This window comes from Lytechinus pictus, unplaced genomic scaffold (assembly GCF_037042905.1).
Source record: "Lytechinus pictus isolate F3 Inbred unplaced genomic scaffold, Lp3.0 scaffold_26, whole genome shotgun sequence".
In the NCBI taxonomy this organism is placed as follows: Eukaryota; Metazoa; Echinodermata; class Echinoidea; order Temnopleuroida; family Toxopneustidae; genus Lytechinus; species Lytechinus pictus.
The window spans coordinates 458333-481297 of record NW_026974146.1 but is presented as its reverse complement, the minus strand read 5'-3'; the positions used below and the strand labels follow the sequence as shown (position 1 = coordinate 481297).

Sequence of the window (22965 nt, the reverse complement as noted above, 5' to 3'; positions counted from 1 at the left end):
CCGATTTACCTCTAATAAGAGTCTAAATTGGATATGCTATCATAAAGAAATACAAAACCTGCATCATTGGACTGAAGAAGAGTAAGTCTACAACATGCACGTACTAACGTTAGGACTTGGGTCTACATTTTTTTTTAAATACAGACAGCAAATTAACAATTACAATGTAAATGTTGATTTGCTGTCTGTATTTTAAAAAGATGTAGACCTAACGTTAGTACGTGCACATGGGCGAATTTGTAAGCAAACATAACTGAATATAATACTTACAGTTAATTGACCTGATGTTAATCAGGCCAATGTGATCCATTGTCTGACTTCAGTGGTTCATCTTTGTGCCTTCAGGCTAATCCACCGTTGGGTCTTAGTTAAGACCAAATCTTTACTTATAAGTTATATTGACAAGTATACATCTATATGTCAAATCAAATGCATGTTTCTAAGGAATGATAAGGGAAAAAATGAGTCGAGCAAGCATTAGCGTACCTTGGGGGGGGGGGGGCAGAGGGGACAGACTGCCCCCCCCCCTGATGAGTCATGACCCATGCAAGAGACGTATCCCTGCCCCCCCCCCCCCTAACGAGCGAGCGAGATACAGATGGCCCGCTCCTTTGAACTTGAAGACCTTTTTTTGGTCAATTTTTTTTCTGATATGAAATCCTTAATTTGTGGTTGAAGCCCTTTATTTTTATTTTTCTTGTCAAAAATTTTCCTGGTATAATATCTTTTATTTCTGGTCAAAGACCTTTTTTTTTTGCTTGTCAATTTTTTTGACGAATTTGCCCCCCCCCCCCCTTGGAAAATCCTAGGTACGCCACTGCGAGCAAGAGATGACAGCAGAGGTGACGTGATTCAGTGAGAGGAGAGAATATAAAAACAATTCTGAAAACTACCATTCAAACAATGAAGATTAATACAAATTGATAAAGATATATGCTTATGACAATCCGGTGACAATAAATTGACACTTAAAAAATTATTTTTTCTTTGTTAATTCATAAACACCAGATTGAGCGTCGCATAACAAAAAAAAACACATACACAAAAAAAGGAGTCAAAAGGATTGAGAAGAGTGGAGCAGAAAAAAAGTGTAGGGATCGAGGGAGAAGTGAGCTGAGATAGCGATAGAGTAGAAATTCAAGAGTGAGACATGGGTCAAATGGAAATATATCAACATCAAAAACGATAAAAAATAAAATATGAGGAAACAAGGGAAAAGAACACTGATTGTAATTTAGCATGAGTCAAGGGCATTCGTGTTGCAATCAAATTAAGCCCTGTACGTCCTGTGTTTGTGTGACTGGATCGAGTGGTGGGAGAAAAAAAAAAGGGGTTTATCATTCCTTATATCATAATGGCGGAAGAATGTTTGGCAATAATGCACTGAAAATATGATGAAATGAAATCATTCTGGTTGCAAACAAAGAAAGAGAATGACGATAAAGGAATGTAAGGAAATAAACAATAGGTCTGTTTTTTCCAGCCTCGGCGTCTCTTGCTTAATCTAGCCACCCCCCTTTCTCTCCATTATCTTTTGCTCTCTCTCTCTTGATCATTTCCCCCCTCCATCTGTCTCTCGTATCTTTCGCTCTCTCCTTCTCTTGCTCGACTCTACCTTCTTATCTTTGATGCTCCATTTTCTTATAACTATTAACTACTTATCCCAGAAAGTACATGATCACATCTCGACCCGACTTTCATTCAACGAAGTTCAGAAAGATGTAAATTTGAGGGCGATGACACGAGCGTGTATTAAAATTGTGCACTCGCGCAAAGCTCAACAGCTGTATGATCTTTTTTTGTTTGGGTTTCGAGGAGACGGCATCTTACGGCAATAAGTTGTTGCTGTACATCGTAATTTCGAGAGAGACATCGCGGGAAGTCAGGAAGTCTAATTCGAGCCATGTGAGTTGTCCAAATGGTGACATTTTATTAATTATCAAATCAATATCTCTTCGACAGAAGATCGTCCCTCCTTCCGCGGTATTATCGCGGTAATACACGAGATTTTCATTTAATTTCATTTAAAAATCTCGTGGTACATTACCGTGGTAATTTCTCTCAGAGCGCGACTCCCGCCGATGGGAATTTGCTGGTGGTAATCGCGCGCGACCCGATTTCACATCGACTTACGCGGTACAGCGCGGTAAAGCGTCAACTTTATTCCGAGCAATACTGTAGTTTGTTGTTGGTAGAGCTACTAATCTAACAAGAAGGGTCTTATGTGAGCTGTTGTTTATGTGAATTTGTATGTAATGGCATCTATGGTGATCATCTTGGTGTAACCTATTAGATAATAGTGTTCAGCATTTCAAACAGGTTTTTTGTCTCACCTGCATAGCAGAGTGAGGCTACAGTGTGTATGCCATATCAAAACAAGTTTACACTTATAAATAATCCTGTAAAATTATATATTTTGTAATATCCTGAAGCTTTTTCCACATTTAAACATTGGTACAGATTTCTTCAAGCAAGTGATGATATAACTAAAAAAAATATTATGCTTGAGTGAGCACCACTTACTTGTGAAAAGTTGGTGAAAAATGATCTGCGCAGGACTTGGAGATAGTTACATGAATAAAAGTAGACAATAATCATGAAGAACACAAACTTTAGCGAGGAAGATTGATTTGAAGATGTCTTTTGCCTTTTTAACTTGTTTTCTTGCCCAAAACATTTCACAGTGCACCATTGCCCCCCCCCCCCTCCCTACACACCAAGGCTATCTTGATGATATCTGCTTTACACGGAGCTGTGATTCTCATGAAATGGCTAAGTAGTCCGGCAGCCCAGGAGGTTTATTCAACCGAAAGCCGGACAAGCAAATGACCCCATAGCTGGATGGCATGGACCCTGAAGTTTACAAAAATGCATTGCTGCCGGGTTCTATCCGTGGTCTTCCCTCCAAAATGACGTAATATATGACGTCACTACAAAATGGCCCCATTTCACCATTTTTTTGACATTCTACACATAACATGAAGTCAAGGGGAAATATCTCAGCCAAATCATGCTTGTTTTGTATGAAACTTTCAAAATATATTGTTCAAATAGTGCACAAGTGATATGCAAATTTTCACGAACAGAAATTATTGTTTACATATGCAAATTACGTAATGAAATTTGCATATCATTAGTTTGGGAGATTTCTTGCATCAAAAATTGTCGAAAATCGATTCAGAAATTTATTTTCTTTTTTAATGTACTTTATTTAATATATTTCCTCTCAAGCATAATATAATTCTCTTTATCTATATCTCTACTTTTAGAAAATATATGCCAGTAATTGGAAATGACATTATAGACTGTGATTTCAGCCCCCTTTTCAATATGATGCGCACATAGAAATCATGCGTTTTTTGGCCTATTTTTATCATATAGCTGAGGTGTGCGAACGATATGCCTACTTTATTGGTGTTTCATGCACTTTGCATAATATTAAATTTTCCAATCAACATATTTTCATTTTTATTATGTCTCTGCTGATAAATAAATGACTTCAGCAAAGATTGATTGCCCACTGGGCAGTCTATAGGCTACGTTTTCAGCCTAGTTTTCAACAACGAACCTATACCATGTATGACTGAATCGTTGTAGTCAAGTCGGAAAAGGGGGTTCCTGTCTACCATCAAAATATTTTTCACTCAACGTTTTTGTATTTGCCTGAAGTGTTTAGTTAATGAATCTTGATGTTCTCTTTGCAAAATCGTGTCCAACGGGGTTCAAAATTGATATCTTTTGCGGCCCTCTTAGACTTTTTTTTAATGAAAATCAATTATTTGTCAGAGTCTGACAATGGGACAATCTTAAATGAATACGCATTTCAGTATGATTTGGATAGTAGAAATCGGTTGAAATTGTTTTCTGAAATAATATATTTTGAAAAAACAAGAATTTATAAATAAAATTGAACCAAAATAATCATGTGCATTGACATCTATCTGTTTTATCTTGCATCGCATTTGTTGATGTGCCTAACATGCAGAAAAGGCATGTAACGTGCTCAGCGATCGATAGAAAGGTATGTATTACTTGAATCATGTGTATGAGGGTAAAAGGCATTTTCTACACAAAGCAACTTTTATAATATTGAAATCTCTTGAAAAAGATAGAGGATTGATCGAGGCATTGCCCTGCATTTTCATTTTGCATGCAATTACTTTCGGGCACATCAAAGCATAGTCCCACAAGAGCCAGTAGAAGGTTACATACCACACCCTTATCCGTAGCTTGAATGTTATGATATCGTGCTTTTCGGAGCCCCCAATGTGGCAAAATTTAGTTTTGAGTATGTATTTTTTTCTTTTAAATCAATTAGAGACAAAAGAGTAGGGTTTTCTCTATCAGCTACATATAAAGAAGTTAGGGCATAGCAAAGCCTACCCCTCAGGGGGCTGCCAAAGTCACCCAATCCTTTTTTGTATTTTGCCAATTTCTCGGAAAATTCGTCATTTTGGAGAACCATTGAGGCAAAAGGTGTTTCTGCCTTGCAGTAAAGCCCTTGTTTTTGTTTTGTAAGCACATAAAGATGACAAAGTATGACCTTCTTTATCAGTTACATATAAAGATGTGGTAGCACAATGAAGCCTTCCCCTCAGGGGCTGCCGAACTCTTCCAACTTTTACGTCTATTTTCCCTCTTTATTGGAAAAATTGCAGTGTTTGAGCCCCCATTCAGGCAAAAGGGCATTTCTGCTATATAGTTATGCTAGTTTTGATTTTGGAAACCACTTGGAAATAAAAAATAGGGTTTTTTCTATCAGCTACATAAAAAAGAGTAAAAAGAGTGCTGGCATATCGACTTCTTCCTTCTTCAGAGGCTCCAAGATTGGCATATTTTCCCATAATGGAAAAAATATGGAAAAGGGGTGGGTGACTTTGGGGACCCCCAGAGGGGATAGGCTTTGCTGTGCAACTACTTATTAGCAGCAGATAGAAGAAAGCCTACTCATTTAATTCCGCGTAGTTTCAAAAGAATGAAACTGGCTTTACTATATAGCAGAAACATTTTTGCCTCAATGGGGGCTCGAAATTAGCATTTTTCCCATAAATAGGTAAAATATGGAAAAGGGGTGGGGGATTTTGGCGACCCCCTTAGGGGATATGCTCCAATATGCCAACACTTCTTTATATGTAGCAGATAGAGGAAACTCTACTCTTTCGTCCCCATATAGTTTAAAAACAATAAAAAAATTACCTTACAACATAGCAGCAACACTTTTTGCCTCAATGGGGGCTCGAAAATAGCATTTTCCCATAAATAGGTAAAACATGGAAAAGGGGTAGGTGATTTCGACGACCCCCTAAGAGGGTATGCTTTAAAATGCCAGCACTTCTTTATATGTAGCAGATAGAGGAAACTCGACTCTTTCGAATCCACATAGTTTAAAAGCAATAAAATTGGTTTTATTTCATAGCAGAAACACGTTTTGCCTCAATGGGGGCTCGAAAATAGCATATTTTCCCATAAATTTGCAAAATGCGTGAAAGGGGCGGGTAAGTTCGGCAGTCCCGAGAGGGAGTATGCTTTGCTGTACCAGCACTCATTTATATGTAGCATATAGAAGAAACTCTACTCTTTCGTCTCCATATAGTTTCAAACCAATAAAAGTGGCTTTACTACATAGCAGAAACACATTTTGCCTCAATGGGGGCTCGAAAATAGCACATTTTCTCATAAATAGGTGAAATATGGAAAAGGGGTAGGTGATTTCGACGACCCCCTTAGGGGGTATGCTTTAATATGCCAGCACTTTTTTATATGTAGCAAATAGAGGAATGTCGACTCTTTTGTATCCACATAGTTTAAAAGCAATAAAAGTGGCTTTATGACATAGCAGAAGCACTTTTTTGCCTCAATGGGGGCTCGAAAATAGCATATTTTCCCATTAATGGGCAAAATATGTAAAAGGGGCGGGTAACTTCAGCAGTCCCCAGAGGGGGTAGGCTTTGCTGTATCAGCACTCCTTTATATGTAGCAGATAGAAGAAATTCTACTCTTTCGTCTCCATATAGTTTAAATACAATAAAGGTGGCCTTACTACATAGCAGGAACACTTTTTACCTCAATCGGGGCTCCAAAATAGCACATTTTTCCATAAATAGGTGAAATATGAAAAAGGGGTGGGTAATTTCTACGCTCCCTGAAGGGGGTATGCTTCAATATGCTAGCACTTTTTTATATGTAGCAGATAGAGGAAACTCTACTCTTTCGTCTCCATATAGTTTAAAAACAATAAAGGTGGCCTTACAACATAGCAGCAACACTATTTGCCTCAATGGGGGCTCGAAAATAGCACATTTTCCCATAAATAGGTGAAATATGAAAAAGGGGTGGGTGATTTCGACGCTCCCTTAAGGGGGTATGCTTCAATATGCTAGCAGCTAGCATATTTTTATATGTAGCAGATAGAGGAAACTCTACTCTTTCGTCTCCATATAGTTTAAAAACAATAAAGGTGGCCTTACTACATGGCAGCAACACTTTTTGCCTCAATGGGGGCTCGAAAATAGCACATTTTCCCATACATAGGTGAAATATGAAAAAGGGGTGGGTGATTTCGACGCTCCCTTAAGGGGGTATGCTTCAATATGCTAGCACTTTTTTATATGTAGCAGATAGAGGAAACTCTACTCTTTTATCTCCATGGAGTTTCAAAAGAATGAAAGTGGCTTTATTCCATATCAGAAACGTTTTTTGCCTCAATCGGGGCTCCAGATTAGCATATTTTCCCATAAATGGGTAAAATACGGAAAAAGGGTGGGTAACTTTGGCAGTCCCCAGAGGGGATAGGCTTTGCTGTACCAGCACTTCTTTATATGTAGCCGATAGAGAAAACTCTACTCTTTTATCCCTAAGTGGTTAAACAACAGTTAAAGTGACTTTACTGCAAAGCAGAAACGTCTTTTCCCTTCAATGGGGCTCCAAAAATGTAGACTTTTCCAAGAAATGGGCAAAATACGAAAAAAGGATGGGGGACTCCGGCGGTCCCATAAGGGGGGGGGGGTAGGCTTTGCTGCGCCCTCCTTTCTTTATAATGTAGCTGATAGACAAAAATTATACTGTCACAGAGGTTGCTTTTTGGTGTCATTTTATCGCAATATCGAGTAATATATGGTATTTGCCCTTTAACTAAGCAAATTAAGACATACATACTGTCATGAAGCGTTTCAGTATTATCGGTATATTATGTCCTCTTTCGTGTCGAATGCTGATATTGTGCAATAGTTGTTGATGTTAGTGATTGAACAGATATATATCAATGCACATGCAAATTTTTGACCAAAATCATGGCAATTTCGGGATGAATTTTATTTCAAAATATATTAGCTGTCCAGAAAACGAATTCAATCGATTTCTACTATCCGTATCATAGTGAAATGCGTATTCATTTAAGATTGTCCCATTGTCACACTCTGTGCAAAAAATATGAAAATAATTACTTTTCATTTAAAAAAAACCAAGAGGGCCGCCAAAGATATCAATATTGAACCCCGTTGGACACGATTTTGCAAAGGGAACATCAAGATTCATTAACTGAACACTTCAGGCAAATACAAAAACGTTGAGTGAAAAATATATTATGATGGTGCAAAGGAACTCCCATTTCCGACTCGACTACAATAATGCAGTCATACATGGTATAGGTTCATTGTTGAAAACTGCGCTGAAAACGAAGCCTATAGACTGCCCAGTGGGCAATCAATCTTTGCTGAAATCATTTATTTATCAGCAGAGATATAGTGGAGATGAAAATATGTTGTTTGGAAGATTAAATATCATGCAAAATGCAGGAAACATCAATAAAGTATGCATATCGTTCGCACACCTCAGCTATATGGTGAAAATAGGCCAAAAACGCACGATTTCTATGTGCGCATCATATTGAAAAGGGGGCTGAAATCACAGTCTATAATGTCATTTCCAATTACTGGCATATATTTTCTAAAAGTAGAGATATAGATAAAGAGAATGATATTGTACTTGAGAGGAAATATATTAAATAAAGTACATTAAACAAGAAAATAAATTTCTGAATCGATTTTCGACAATTTTTGATGCAAGAAATCTCCCAAACTAATGATATGCAAATTTCATTACGTAATTTGCATATGTAAACAATAATTTCTGTTCGTGAAATTTTGCATATCTCTTGTGCACTATTTGAACAATATATTTTGAAAGTTTCATACAAAACAAGCATGATTTGGCTGAGATATTTCCCCTTGACTTCATGCTATGTGTAGAATGTCTAAAAAATTGTGAAATAGGGCCATTTTGTAGTGACGTCATATATTACGTCATTTCGGAGGGAAGACCACGGATAGAACCCGGCAGCAATGCATTTTTGTAAACTTCAGGGTCCATGCCATCCAGCTATGGGGTCATTTGCTTGTCCGGCTTTCGGTTGAATAAATCTCCTGGGCTGCCGGACTAAAGGTTTGCTTTTCTTTCTGGTAATCATTGTCAAGCCTGGGAAAAATGTGGAGAAACAAGAATTAAATGAAATATGAAATTTAAATCCACTGAAAATGATAAAAACTTTAGTGAAAAAATGTTGGAGATGGTCTGAAATAAACTACATCAAATCTTAACTAAAGGTTAAGTTTTTGTCTCACCTGCATTGCAGAGTGAGACTATAGGCGCCGCTTTTCCGACGGCGACGGCGTCAACACCAAATCTTAACCTGAGGCTAAGTTTTTGAAATGACAGCATAACTTAAAAAGTATATGGACCTAGTTCATGAAACTTGGCCATAAGGTTAATCAAGTATTACTGAACATCCTGCCCGAGTTTCATGTCACATGACCAAGGTCAAAGGTCATTTAGGCCTTTTAGGGTCAATGAACTTTGACCATGTTGGGGGAATCAACATCAAAATCTTAACCTAAGGTTAAGTTTTTGAAATGTCATCATAACTTAGAAAATATATGGACCTATTTCATAAAACTTATACATAAGGTTAATCAACTATCACTGAACATCCTGCATGAGTTTCACGTCATATGACCAAGGTCAAAGGTCATTTAGGGTCAATGAACTTTGGCAGAATTGGGGGTATCTGTTGAATTACCATCATAACTTTGAAAGTTTATGGATCTGATTCATGAAACTTGGACATAATAGTAATCAAGTATTACTGAACATCCTGTACAAGTTTCAGGTCACATGATCAGGTCAAAGGTCATATAGGGTCAATGAACTTTGGCCAAATTGGGGTATTTGTTGAATTACCATCATAACTTTGAAAGTGTGTTGGTCTAGTTCATAAAACTTGGACATAAGAGTAATCAAGTATCACTGAACATCCTGTGCGCATTTAAGGTCACATGACCAAGGTCAAAGGTCAATGAACTTTGGCCATAATGGGGGTATCTGTTGAATTACCATCATAACTTTGAAAGTTTATTGGTCTAGTTCATAAAATGTGGAAATAAGATCAACCAAGTATCACTGAACATCTTGTGCGAGTTATAGTAGTTTTCAAAATCAGCACTGCTGCTATATTGAATCGCGTGATGCAGGTGAGACGGCCAGAGGCATTCCACTTGTTTGTCTCTTTGTGTGCACAACTGCAGTATGTGTGGTTCACATATCTTTTATTTGTAAAACCCCGGGGGGGGGGGGGGGCACTAACATATATTTATTAGTTGTTGCTGGGACGTGCCTCTTTGATGACCCCCTTTTCAGACCTAATTTTCAGTTCTCTCGATACTCAATGAGACCGCCAGAGGCATTCCACTTGTTGAAATAACAGCATCACTTAGAAAGTATATAGACCTAGTTCATGAACCTTGGACATAAGAGTAATCAGTATTACTGAACATCCTCTGTGAGTTTCAGGTCACATGACCAAGATCAAAGGTCATTTAAGGCCATGTTAGGGTTACATATATTTGTTGAATTACCATCATAACTCTGAAAGTGTGTGGATCTAGTTCGTAATACTTGGATATAAGAGTAATCAAGTATCACTGGGGACAAGACTAATTTACCGTTCAGACTTTATAAATAGCCAATTAGCGCTTGCTATTTCGCGCCAGTCTGCCTACTCGCCCTTTGTATTCTTTTGTTGTATTCACTTCCATTCGTTTGTGCGTCATACTCTGAAGAGTGCACAATGAAAATCCTAAGTATAAAGGCTCTTCTCGCTAAATTTTGGACTACTAAATGTCAATTAGGAATTTAATAATTAAAGCATAATGATTTGAAAATTCATTATGTAAAAAATAAATTACTGTTGTCAATAAAAACAAAAATAATCACTCATTAACAAGAAGCAGTTTTCGCTCAAAGCATATAATATTTGTACAGACTACAAAATCATGTTAAAGAGCAACTTTGAGTCTGACATCCACTGACGCAATATTGGGCAATTTCATAACCGTATACCCGGGCGTCAAAACTTCCTCTCAAAAGTTGTTCAGATTTGACAGAAGATAGTCATGAAATGACTCCCGATCACCCTCAAACGTTTCATATTTATTTTAAAAAAATATTGAGGCCACTATTTTAGACTTTATACTAAAGACTAATTAGACTAAATATTGTGGAATTGTCATGGTGCAGAGTTTCAGACTAATATTTTGTATGCTTGATTATTTTTTGCAATTTGTTCTACCTGAAAACCAGAGTATTCCCCTTATTTGAACTCCAATATATTAAAAAACTAGAAGAAATATTTCTTTAATAATTAGGATGTACTTAATTAGTGTCACAAATTTGGATCTAATTTGATGATTCCTTGTAGAATGATTTTATTGAGTTTTTATCCTCTTTTTGTCACCTTTCACAATTGTGTGTGAGGAAGTGTGTTTCAATACAATTGTCAACTTTAATCCTCATTTTCTCAAAAGTAATATTTTATGATAGTGAATGTTCTTCTCTTTGTAATGAGGGTTAGGTTCATCCATTTAAAGCTGAGTATCTCCTCTCTCAGTAGGAATAAGTAGGACAATTTCTGGCAATATACATGTACATGTATATGGGTAGGTTTTGTCATGCCTGGTAACATACATATGTGATATGTATAGAATATCAAAATGCAGAAATTGTCTACCGGTACTCACTGAAGAGTTCTTGATAATTTCAGTCATTTTGGTAAAAAAATAAATAAAATTTAAAAGCAATCGACCAGGAATGATCAACAGTAGCAAAGTTATTGTGTTCATGTAAATATACGCTTCTTATAACCCTCCTTAATTCATTCATAGGTGCATCAATGCCAGCATCACAGACCCAACCACTCACTCCTGACCTGGTTGAAAGATGTAGAAAGGAGCTTCAATCCCATTACAGAAGATATTTCTGTAAGATAAGAGCTGATAGTCTTAATCCACGTTCCCTTGCGCCATGTGAAGACATATATACACACCTTGTTTTGGAAGAAGAAGATTATCGCAATAAGAAGCGATCACTCGAATATAAGGACCTCTTCAAACTTAAAATTAATGGAGAGTTTCCAAATCGGATCATCATTCAGGGAGAAGCAGGGGCTGGAAAGACGACACTCTGCGCAAAGATTGCATGGGACTGGATAGACGGTAGTCCTGATGTTCCTAAGTTTGTATGGGTACTTGTAATCCCTCTTCGTGAAGTCAAGCGATATACAATTGGTCAGATAGTCAAGTCTTATCTCTCAAAGGACAACCCAGCAACAGCCTGTCAGATCACAGAGTACATCCGTTCAAATCCAGAAAAGGTATTCATTGCCTGTGATGGTTTAGATGAGTTTAGTGGCAAGGTTGTACAGCACTCTGAAACCAAACAAGAATTAGAAGGTGCTCAGCCAGAGCCTGATGATCAACCAGATGCAAGAGCAACATCAAAGCGACCAAAGTTAATGGGGCATATGTCCTCACGTACACCAATTGCCCCATTGATGCCAAGAGGCAGCATCTCAGATGGAAGTGAAAGCACTTCTGAAGAAGATGATATCTCTCTAGTACATATCCTTCGTTCAGATGAACTTAGCAATTGCCCAGTGATGGTGACCAGTCGTCCATGGAAGGCCAATGAGATAAAGTGGGATCTCAATCTAATGAAACTGTATGCTTTCATTCATGTGGAAGGCTTTAGTAAGAAGAATGTGGAGGTTTACGTTCACAAGTACTTTAAAGACAATACAGTCACAGCAGATCAGCTTATTCAAATGATCAAAGGGAATAACATCATATCAGAGTATATGGCACCCTATCCTATCTATATATCTATGCTCTGTCTTATGTGGAGAGGACTTGATGACAAAAAGAAAGAATTGTTTAAAACCATTCGAACATTCTCTCAATTATTTCATGAGATGTTTGAATTCTTAAACGTGCATTATGTCCAAAAAGAGATCCAAGATCTAAGGAGTCCATCATTTAATGACCATCGCTCTAAAATTGAAAAACTCATGGAACCCGTTGCCAAATTGGCATTTGCTGGACTGCAATCGAACAACCTTATTTTCAATGAAGAAGATCTTGAACAGTACTCAGACTCTGTGAAAACAGCATGCAAAGTAGGAGTGTTGTCACAGGAGAATAAGCTCTCATCCATTCATGATAAGAGCAGACCGTTCCTGCAGTCAACATTCTTCTTTCCTCATAAACTATTCCAGGAGTACATGGCTGCAGTCTATCTTGCTTCTCTCTATGATTCAGATCGCAATGAATTTAACAGGCTGATTGAGGAAGTAGTGCTCCCTAGGAAGAAAGAGTTTAGGTATCTCCTGTACTTCACTGTGTCTCAGAACAAAAACATTGCCAAGTATACCACAAAATGTCTGTTACAACAGTACACCCAAAGCAAAGACTACGTTGTACAAGAGAAGCTGAATTTCTTGGTTGATGTAACCTTTGAGAGTCAAGATGAAGATACCAACGCCATGCTTCGGAATTCAGTGTCATCTCTGTCCATTAATGTTCAAGACACACACACTATAGCTGGTTATGCATCCACTGGGATATATTCAAAGGCGGTAAGTTGGATACAACGGAAAAGTTCCCTGAGTTCATGCATGTTTCTATTTTTTCAATACAGTAGCACTCCTTCAGGAGTGTAGCTGAAAGTCATCAGAAAGATCTTACTAGTCTTGAAATTGACTTATACATAAAAACAAAAACCCTTAAGCATTCAAACATCCATCTTTCAGTTTGTTTGTCATTTATTGAGTAAAATATCAGTAGTACATACATGTATGAAGATATCGGAATCTTGAATTGGACTGAAATATATCTTATGCATGCATATTATGATCATTATTATACCGGGTGAGTTCAATAAAAACTTAACATCTCGAATCCCCAATTTATGGAAAAAATAAATCATGAACACATAATTATTAAAAATGGCATGAAAGAGTATGTTCTTCCAAATAATTTTATACCATATCTATGGGGTACGTGCTAATGCTTGCAGTGATGTAAGTTTTTATTTGTGCCAAAGTAAAGCATGAATGCAATGAATGAATCCGGATGTCAATGATGTCAAATCCTACAAGGGTTGCATTAAATTCAAAATCAAAACATGTTTTCAATAATTTACATTATAATTGTTTAATTGTTTAACACTTTTTATTATCAGTTCTTAATTTAACTTTATTGACAAGGGATGTACAAATATGTTTACTAATTCATGTAGGATTATGGCATCATAAAAATCTGGATTCATTCATTGCAGTCATGCCTTACTTTTGTGCAAATCAAAATTTACATCACTGCAAAGAATTATTCTAGTGTGAAGACATACCACATAAATATGGTATCAAATTATTTGGGAGAAGATACTCTTTCCAGCAGTATATAATGATTATGCCTCCATGCATGGCCTTACGCAGGAGGGTGGCAGTTACCCCCCCCCCCCACAAATTTTGAAAACTTACATTTTTTACTGAAATTGTTCACAAAATTCACCAAAAGTACGCACAGAATCCTTCTATTTCTCTTGACAAAATCTAAAACGCCCAAATGACAAGCTTGGTCGTTTTACTCCCAAGCTTCTTTTTTTTAATTTAAGTTTACGCATGCTTCCCCCCCCCCCCCCCCCCACCTAGTGAAAAATCTCTGCATTCGGCCATGTATTTTTTTTTTTCTATTCACATGGTATACTCGTTGAAATATTCTTTGACTGTTTGAAAACAAGCTTTTCAATACTTAGGCATTGACTCTTTGTAAACACATTATTATGTAAGGGTGGTCCTTTTCAGCCCATTCCAAGTTTGCATACATGCAGCACTGCTACCACTTATATTCTGCACTGCCTAGCATATCAACCCCTTTGATCATTCAGATTCTGATCAGGGAATTCCCTGAGCTGACCAGAAAATCTCCAAGATCTAACCAAGCTCATCAAATCATAACATCACACATGTTCGGAAGGGCAAAAACAGTATTAGACAGTAACAATTCATTTCAAGTTTGATAATGGAATATGCCCAAAGAGACAACAAGTATGTTTCATTCATGCTCAATTCTAACTATATTGCATTCTTGATGTCATTCCTTTTTATTAACTTTGGATAGTACAGAACAAGCCGAGATGTGAACCATGGAATTGAGATATTTCTACAGTGTTGATTTGGAGATTTTATTCAATCTGAAATGATAAAACAAAATGGCATATTTTGAGTCATCTCAACCTGAATGAAAAAATGAATATCTTGTGTAATCTGGTCTTGATGCATTTACATTTGTCCATCAAAGTATTACTAAATATTCTGACCAAAATTTACTTTCATTGTTTATAGTAAAAGCATGGATTAAGACTAATATAAATCAACTGAAAGTCTGAATGTAGCTGACAATATTATTTTCTATCAAAATCACTCCTTATACAAAAGGCAGAAAAAAAAAAATCATTGCCCAATTTTGGCAGGGTGCCATCAACGCATAGTTGAGTCCAACTATGCAGAAACTAATCCCTAATAGCTTTTAAAACTGCTTTTCTCTAAATTGAATGTACATGCAATTATTCATGAACCAAAACTAGTTTTGTCAGAAACTTATTTCTACTTTTTTAAAATACACTTCATGAGTTCACCAAACGTTCATGTATCAGACTCATGACCATGTTTTTGTATCCTTTTGTATAGATCTATATAGATTTATGCACTTTCACCTTACAATGAGCAGCTTGTCTTAAGCATAGATATGCTTTACAATACATCAATACAAACTTTGTAATATGAAATTAAACCCACATATTTGGCTCTTCTTCTCACTAAAAGAAGTCTTATATTTTCATGCTCTTGCTAAGATTATAAATCCAAACCGAACTGAACTTCCTGGAAATGTTCACATTTTCCAACATCACTAATTGCTCCCCCCAAAAAACTAAACAAAGCTTTCAACTGAAGCTTTTCATTAATTAAATATTCAGATTTTAGACATCTTGTATCTTTTACTTCATAACACAAATTTCAGTTATATGCATTTAAGACAATTGTGATCAGATTTAACACGAGCCTTTCGAGCCAAAAATTGTCTACTAACTTCAACCCCTTTTCACGTGTACATTTATAATGAATTTTTACTTCTGTTTTTCGTCAATAACTCTCTTTGACTTTCTTGACATAATTATATAATCAACACATTATCTCCCCTATTATCTGATTAATCTACGAAACTTACTTCTATGACAAGACACAAATGAACATTGCTGAATTTTGGACATAAAAGGTGACGAACTGCAACACCTCCGTTAATTCATGAACGTGAAAAATCTGATGCTGAAGATAGCGCTCTGTTGTAAATTGACATGTTGACAAATTTGCTATGGTATCTTTGAGATAGATAATTAAAACAAACGTTATAATAATTGTTTGGAGTTTAATCCAAAACTAATCCCTTTTTTTTCCAAAGTTTAATCTTCTCTCCAATTTAGCCTTTCTGAAGGATTAAATTTTCTCATATATTCAGCTTCTTACCAAAACAAACTTAATGGGCTAAAGTTGATTCACCGGACCTTTTTGAATGAAAAAAATAAAAATATTTCCACAAGTAATGTTCGCTTTTGCAAAGTACATGTATGATACACTCGTGGTTTTCCCTTCATTGTTCAGCTTATTGTACTTATCCATCATTCATATTTTCTATGAAGTTGATGCACTGATCCCCTATCAATTATGAAAAAAACTTCATTTTTGATGGTTTTTAGCTCATCCGGCCCGAAGGGTAAGATGAGCTTATGCCGTGGCATGGCGTCCGTCGTCTGTCGTCCGTCCACAATTTCAAAATGCTACTTCTTCGCCATTTCAAGTCCGATTTCAATTCTGTTTGCTTTATATGATAGCACTAGGTGGGGGATTCATAACTTCTACACAGAATTTTGAAATTCATTAAATATGCTAATTTATGCGCATTTTTCAAAATTCACCAAAAATGCTTCTTTATCTGTTGACCGATTTTGAATTTTTTGCTTCCATCTGGTAGAGCTTCATAAGGTTCACCAAACTTCTACACAGAATTTTGACCAGAACAATTTTTATGCTAATTTATGCAAAATTAATTTATGCAAATTTTTAAAAATTCACATAAAATGCTTCTTCTTTATTTGTTGACCGATTTTGATTTTTTTTCTTCCATCTGTTAGAGCTACATGAGGTCCACCAAACTTATACACAGAATTTTGAAATTTTGACTAGAACAATTTTTATGCTAATTTATGCGAAATTAGTTAATTCATACAGTACTTTTAAAAATTCCCATGAAATGCTTTTTCTTCTTTAATTGTTGACCGATTTTGATTTTTTTCCTTCCATCTGGTAGAACTTCATGAGGTTCACCATACATGTACTTTTACACAGGATTTTGAAATTTTCAGTAGAAAACTATTTATGCTAATTTATGCAAAATTTATTCAGAAATCATAGAAAATGCCTCTTCTTCTTTATTTGTTGACCGATTTTGATTTTTTTCTTCCATCTGGTAGAACTTCATGAGGTTCATCAAACTTCTACACAGAATTTTGAAGTTTTCAGTAGAAAATTGTGTCACGAATTAACTTGGAAAATGGATTTTTACCCTAAATAAATTCAGGTCAAAAACTTAAGTTCAAAGGCAATTGTGTCGACTCATTAAAAATCTAAATACCGGGTTGCTTGACCACCCACAATTCACAAATGACTCAAGAACTAGAGAGCAGCCATCAAATAAAGTTTAAATAAACTTTATTTTAAAAAAATCACTGAATCCTTTCATAACAAAATTAGCGAAGTCTTTACAAAACAGAGCCTTGTACAAAGTGTAAATCAATAGAAAATCACATAGACTAATGGCAAATGCCAAATTACAAAAAAAACAAGCTCCCTCTCTAAACCCAAAATTAATATTACGTCGCGAGTGTTCTTTATATTATAAGGATACCGTTGAAGCTGTAAAGTGTTCTAAATGTCTCTTCAAAACAGTCACTAAAACTTCGGAGGTTTGGAGAATCTTGAAGTTGAACTTGAAGGACTAGCTCCCCGAGAGCTACCGCAGAACAAAAAGTCAATGTTAACGTGATACAGTTGTCCGTAGATAGATGCGGCGACAAACTGAAGACGTCTATGGAACGCTAGATGTACCTTGTTTGGAATATATGAAGTGCCGTATACTTCTGTTTGTAGAAATATCTGGATCAGTATTACAGTAACAGTAGTTACGCAGTAACCCGGAAGGCAAAAAAACCGTAGTAAGAACAGAAACGTCGTAGTAACACTGTAATGTAGTAACCCGGAAGACCAATAATGTGGTAGGAAACACCGTAACGTGGCGTAATGTAATGTAACGTAACGGCCGCCTGAAAAGGAGACACCCAATATTATAAAAATACATAGGGTCTATATTAAAGTATCAAATTAACAGTGGCATAAGTTTAAAGGCCACACCCTAATCTATATAATACTCCTATATGACTCTTAATCAATCAATTCAATAATGCATGAGTTAGAGGCATAAAACTATCATATATCTGCAAGCACTTGTTCTATTATGAATGTGGGACATATGCCAATGCTCTTAAAACATTTAACAAAATTACACTTCCTACTCTTAAGGAGTAAATGTCCTTTCAAAAGCAAAAGCTCACAAGCTAAATAACATGTTAAATATCTTTGATATTTTATATCAAGAGAAATGCCTCTTATATTGTGGCAATAAAGTCAAACTGGTTCTCTATATTCACTCTATTAACTTGTCAAAAATAAAAGTAACTTAGTGTTAGCAAATCTTGTTAGAACCTAAAGGGGTATAACGGGTGTGGCTACCTGGAGCTACACCAGCTCGTAAAACAGGTCCTCTCAGGAGGAGAGCTGGCTGCAGACTGGTTAAATCACACTGAATTACAACATAGCAGAATCAGTCAAGCCAAGAATACAAAAGAAAACACCTGAAGTGCATGCCTAGCATTGCAATATACAGGAGGTCTACATAGCACCTCAGAAAGGAATCTAATTATCATTATAAAGGCTGCCCAACTAGACTACCAAATCAGACTCTGTTGGCAAAGGATAGGGAAAATAATCAAGATTGTCACAAATTGTTTATGCTAATTTATGCGAAATTTATTCATAAATCACAGAAAATGCCTCTTCTTTATTTGTTGACAGATTTTGATTTTTTTTTCTTCCATCTTGTAGAGCTGCATGAGGTTCACCAAAATTGTACACAAAATTTTGAAATTTTGTCTGGAAAATTATTTATGCTAATTTATGCAAAATTTATTCATAAAGCACAAATTTTTTTACATAAATTCACCCCTATGTCAGAGGGACTTTTTGGGGGGATGCGCTGTATATTGCCTGAGTTTCAGGTCACATGATTAATGTCGAAGGTCACATAAGGTCAACATACTTTGGCCATGTTGTCTCTTTTTTTTGAGGAATTGTCATCATAACTTTAAAAGTTTATGAATCTAGTTCATGAAACTTAAACATAAGAGCAATGATGTATCCTTGAGCCTCCTGTGCGAGTTTCAGGTCACATGACCAAAGGTCAAAGGTCATTTAGGGTCAACAAACTTTGGTAATGTTGGGGGTATTTGTGGAAATGTCATAAACTTTAGCAGTTTATGTACATGTATCTAGTTCATGAAACTTGGACATTATACAAATAATGCATGTAAGCGCTTGCATGCAGGGCCAAATAATAAATGATGTGCGAGAAGAGCCAATGGATATACCGCACCGAGGTCTGCAGGACTGAGTGCGGTATATCCATTTGGCGAGTTGAGCACAGAGTTCATTATTTACATCCTCTATGCACAAGAATGTGTGCGTTGTTTGTTTTATACAACCCCCCCCCCCCCCCTCACCCATGTTACTGATTTGCCCTGAATGCTATATTTGATCAAAATTCTAGATAATTCTATATAATTCCAGAACTCGTACTATCCTGCACTCTGTCGTCAGAGTGCAGGATAGTGCATTTTGGATGCAATAGTGCAATTCGCTGAATATCATTTGATCCGATTTGGACCAAACAGATTACAGGACATTCTTGGGATTTCTATAAAAGTGCAGCAATGTATCCCTAAATACCCTGTGCGCATTTCAGGAACATGGCCAAGATTAAAGGTCATTTAAAGGTTAATGACCTCTGGCCGTGTTGGGAGTATAATTGCATGGTATCATAACTTAGAATGTTTTTGGATCAAGCTCATGAAACATCCGGTTATCAAGTATGAATGATTGTTTTGCACGTCTTCGGTCACATGATCATTGTCAAAGGTCATTTTGAGTCAATCGACATAATATTTTATCATAATAAGTGTTTTCTTCTGTGAATAATTATTCATAAGCCGTTTTCAAAGGCAGCACTGCTGCTATATCAAATTGTGTCATGCAGGCGAGACTGCCAGAGGTGTTCCACGTGTTTAAAACTTAATATTGATATTGAAAATGAAATATGATTTTTCACTTTGAATAAAAACAATAATTCTGAACCCAATGACAATAATAAATAAATAAATACATGTAAATACCAAATAATGCAATCAAAATAATGTAATTGTGATGTATTGCTCTACTTTCAGATCGAAATGCATATTAGTAGATATAAATTACCTTCCTATGGACCAGGTATATCAAAAGAGGTTGCAGTGATGGTGTGCTCAGCACCATCACTAAGGGATGTTTTACTGAAGGCAAGGTTTCACCCTACCTTCTATGAAACTCTTGCCAGAGAAGGAAGGACAGCCACAGTAAGTAGAAATTCATCTTAAAGAATAAGATGGTCATGTTGATGTTAGAATTTTTAAGGAGGAAGAAGAAGATGAGTGATGATAGTAATAATGAGAATGACAGTGCTAAAAACAATACTGATAGTGATCTATAATTTTAGTCTATGTATCGTAATCTTTATATAATGCTGATGACTTTATATGATCACAATTTAAGTTACCTACATTATAGTGATTTGTTATGCCAGTCTTTTATAGTGACATTCCTAGATGCATGTAAGACAAATTAATGATTTAACAACCAATTTGGAAAAAAAAAATGATTTTTAAAAATATAAACTACCTTTTATCGATAAAAAGGGCAACACTTACAATAAGCCCAGTTTATCTGTTTTAGACGAACAGTATACAGGGCAACATAAAATGAATATACATGGTCATAAACATAAAGCAAGCGATAATATGCACATGGATTATAACGAGTCAATTTTATTCATAACGAAATTCATAGTAAAGTAAGGAGAAGGGGGAGGAGGAGATGCTAACATGTGGTTTAACTTATTTTGTTCCGATTTTTTTTTACATGAATTCATAATTGTACTAACATATTGGTATGCCAAAAATATATAAATAATGCAAATACAAGTATATGAAGAAACAAGAATGGTTAGAATTTAGTATTCATATCTTAGAGAAGAAACTTGAAGGGCAAATGGGAGCTTGAAAAGAGATCAAGATGGGGAGAATGAGGAACAATGACTGATGGGAAGAAAGGGTATCGAACATAGTAAGATAGAAAATAGGTTGAGGGGAATAAAGAGAAAGAAGAGAGAGAGAGACAAAGAGAGAAAGAGAGAGAGAGAGAGGGGAGAGGGCAAAGAGAAGGGAAAAGAAATCAGTCCTTATGCCGTAATAACCTTAACAGCGTAATAATGCCAGGCATATTAACAATCTATTATTTCTATATTAGGAAGCTAAAACAAAGCAAATGTAGCATATAATCACATTGATGGTTTGTGATGGAGCTTTGCTCGGACCAGACATATCAAATGAGGTACAGTGTAGTAGTACTAATGCGATTAGCACCAATCTGTAAATAATGTTACTGGGGCCAATCTTTCAACCTACATGTAGAGCTCTGCTTTTATGAAGCTCTTGGTAAAAAGAGAAAGAAAGAAACGTTTAAATAGATTACAATGGATAGTTGATGGACAAAGACATTGTACATGTACATTTACAAGCAGTAGTGTAGCGGTTCTGACCGTGTTCGAATCCCAACATGACCTAGCGTCCTTTGGCAAGGTGTCAATCTACAATTTGCCACTCTCCACCCAGGCATTAAATGGGTACCGGGTAGGATGCGAAAGCCTATAAATAGTATGCCTAGCAATTGAGTCTTAGAACTCTTGTTGGAATGCTTTTCAGGGAGTGGAGAAGGTGCATACATTGTATGCGGGCATGCAAGGATCCGTTGACCGGGGTAATGATATTTCTGTAAAGCTCTTAGTGACATTGTTCCTTTGTGTTAAGCGCTGTATAAATGCAAAGTATTATTATTATCAAATATGTATTATAACATACCCTCTACATTGTTTTAAATAACAAACAAAATTTGAATTAATATCCTGGATATTTTTTTGTTTTACATGTACTGCACAGGTTTAGTGTCCAGCTAATTCTGTTATGAAGTTCTGGACCAGGTTATAATTGCTACACAGGTTTACATAATTATGTAGGCCTATATATTAAGTAACTGACTAATACCGATTCATGATTCTTTTCATACATCTTTGATAAATACTGATGTATGTACAAGGAAGAACATACATGTAACAAATATCATGTTTAAAGGGGAAGTTCACCCTGACAAAAAGTTGAATAAAATAACAGAAAATATAAAAAAATATTGAAGGTTCAAGAAAAATCCATCATAATGAATAAATGAAGTTATTATTAAATATTTGATTGATGTTATATGCTAGTAAATTCTTTTCATATCGTTTGGTGAAAATAAATCATCACAAACCGTTAAGATATTTGAAATTTATGCATTTTATATTATGTATTATTTTGGGCAGCTGCCCTTTTTATGACGTTACAATATAGAAAAATGTAATTGTATAGGGATAAAATATACATTTAAGAACAAATTTTTGTACTACATGTATGTAGACAATATTATCTGAGAGTGCTTATAAATAAAGGAGACTAAATGAGATTTTTTTTAAAAATCTGGTTCTAATGCACAGGTATGCTGTCATTTAAAATATACTTTCAAGTGTTTTGACGCAAAAACATCTAATTGATGCAAAAACATGGAATCGTTTTTAACTTTATAAAATCCATATCTTCCTAGACATATTTTAATTAATGATACTTCATAATCATGGAAGTTAAAAAGGGAAATATTAGCTTTAAAAGTTACATGTAGGAGAGAAAGTAGATCATTGAATTTCAGAGGTGCATGTGGTATTTGTATGAGAGTGATATTGAATGACAATGTCCATGATACATGTGTGTATTACAGTATAGGGAATATACATATACATAGAGTGAAGGTAATGAAAAATGACCAGGTGGGTTGGATTGAGATGGTTTGCAGGGTGAAGGCTTAATTCTGAAAATGGAATACATCTATGTAGACATGCAGTAGCAGCACATGTTGTTCTTGAAAGATTGCTTGAAATTATTAAGTTCTTTGCATTGAAAAGTAATTATAGGTCACATCAATTACAGGCTTTTGTAAACTTGTAAATCATCCAAATTTGTTTTCAGAATAATAATATTTGGTATATAGCGCTTTATCAATCTATGACTTCTCAAAGC

General features: G+C 35.8%; 1 protein-coding gene across 3 annotated transcripts in view; it reads left to right on the top strand.

Moving 5' to 3' along the window:
• The first annotated feature begins 9176 nt into the window (after positions 1–9176).
• LOC135158025 (uncharacterized) overlaps positions 9177–22965 on the top strand; it is a 28122-nt gene continuing 14333 nt past the window's right edge. For all 3 annotated transcript variants that reach the window (XM_064115266.1, XM_064115268.1, XM_064115267.1), the window contains exons 1-2: positions 9177–12961; positions 19993–20160. In XM_064115266.1, coding sequence (XP_063971336.1) covers positions 11222–12961; positions 19993–20160 — 1908 coding nt within the window. In that variant the 5' untranslated portion in view covers positions 9177–11221. The remainder of the gene's footprint in view (positions 12962–19992; positions 20161–22965) is intronic.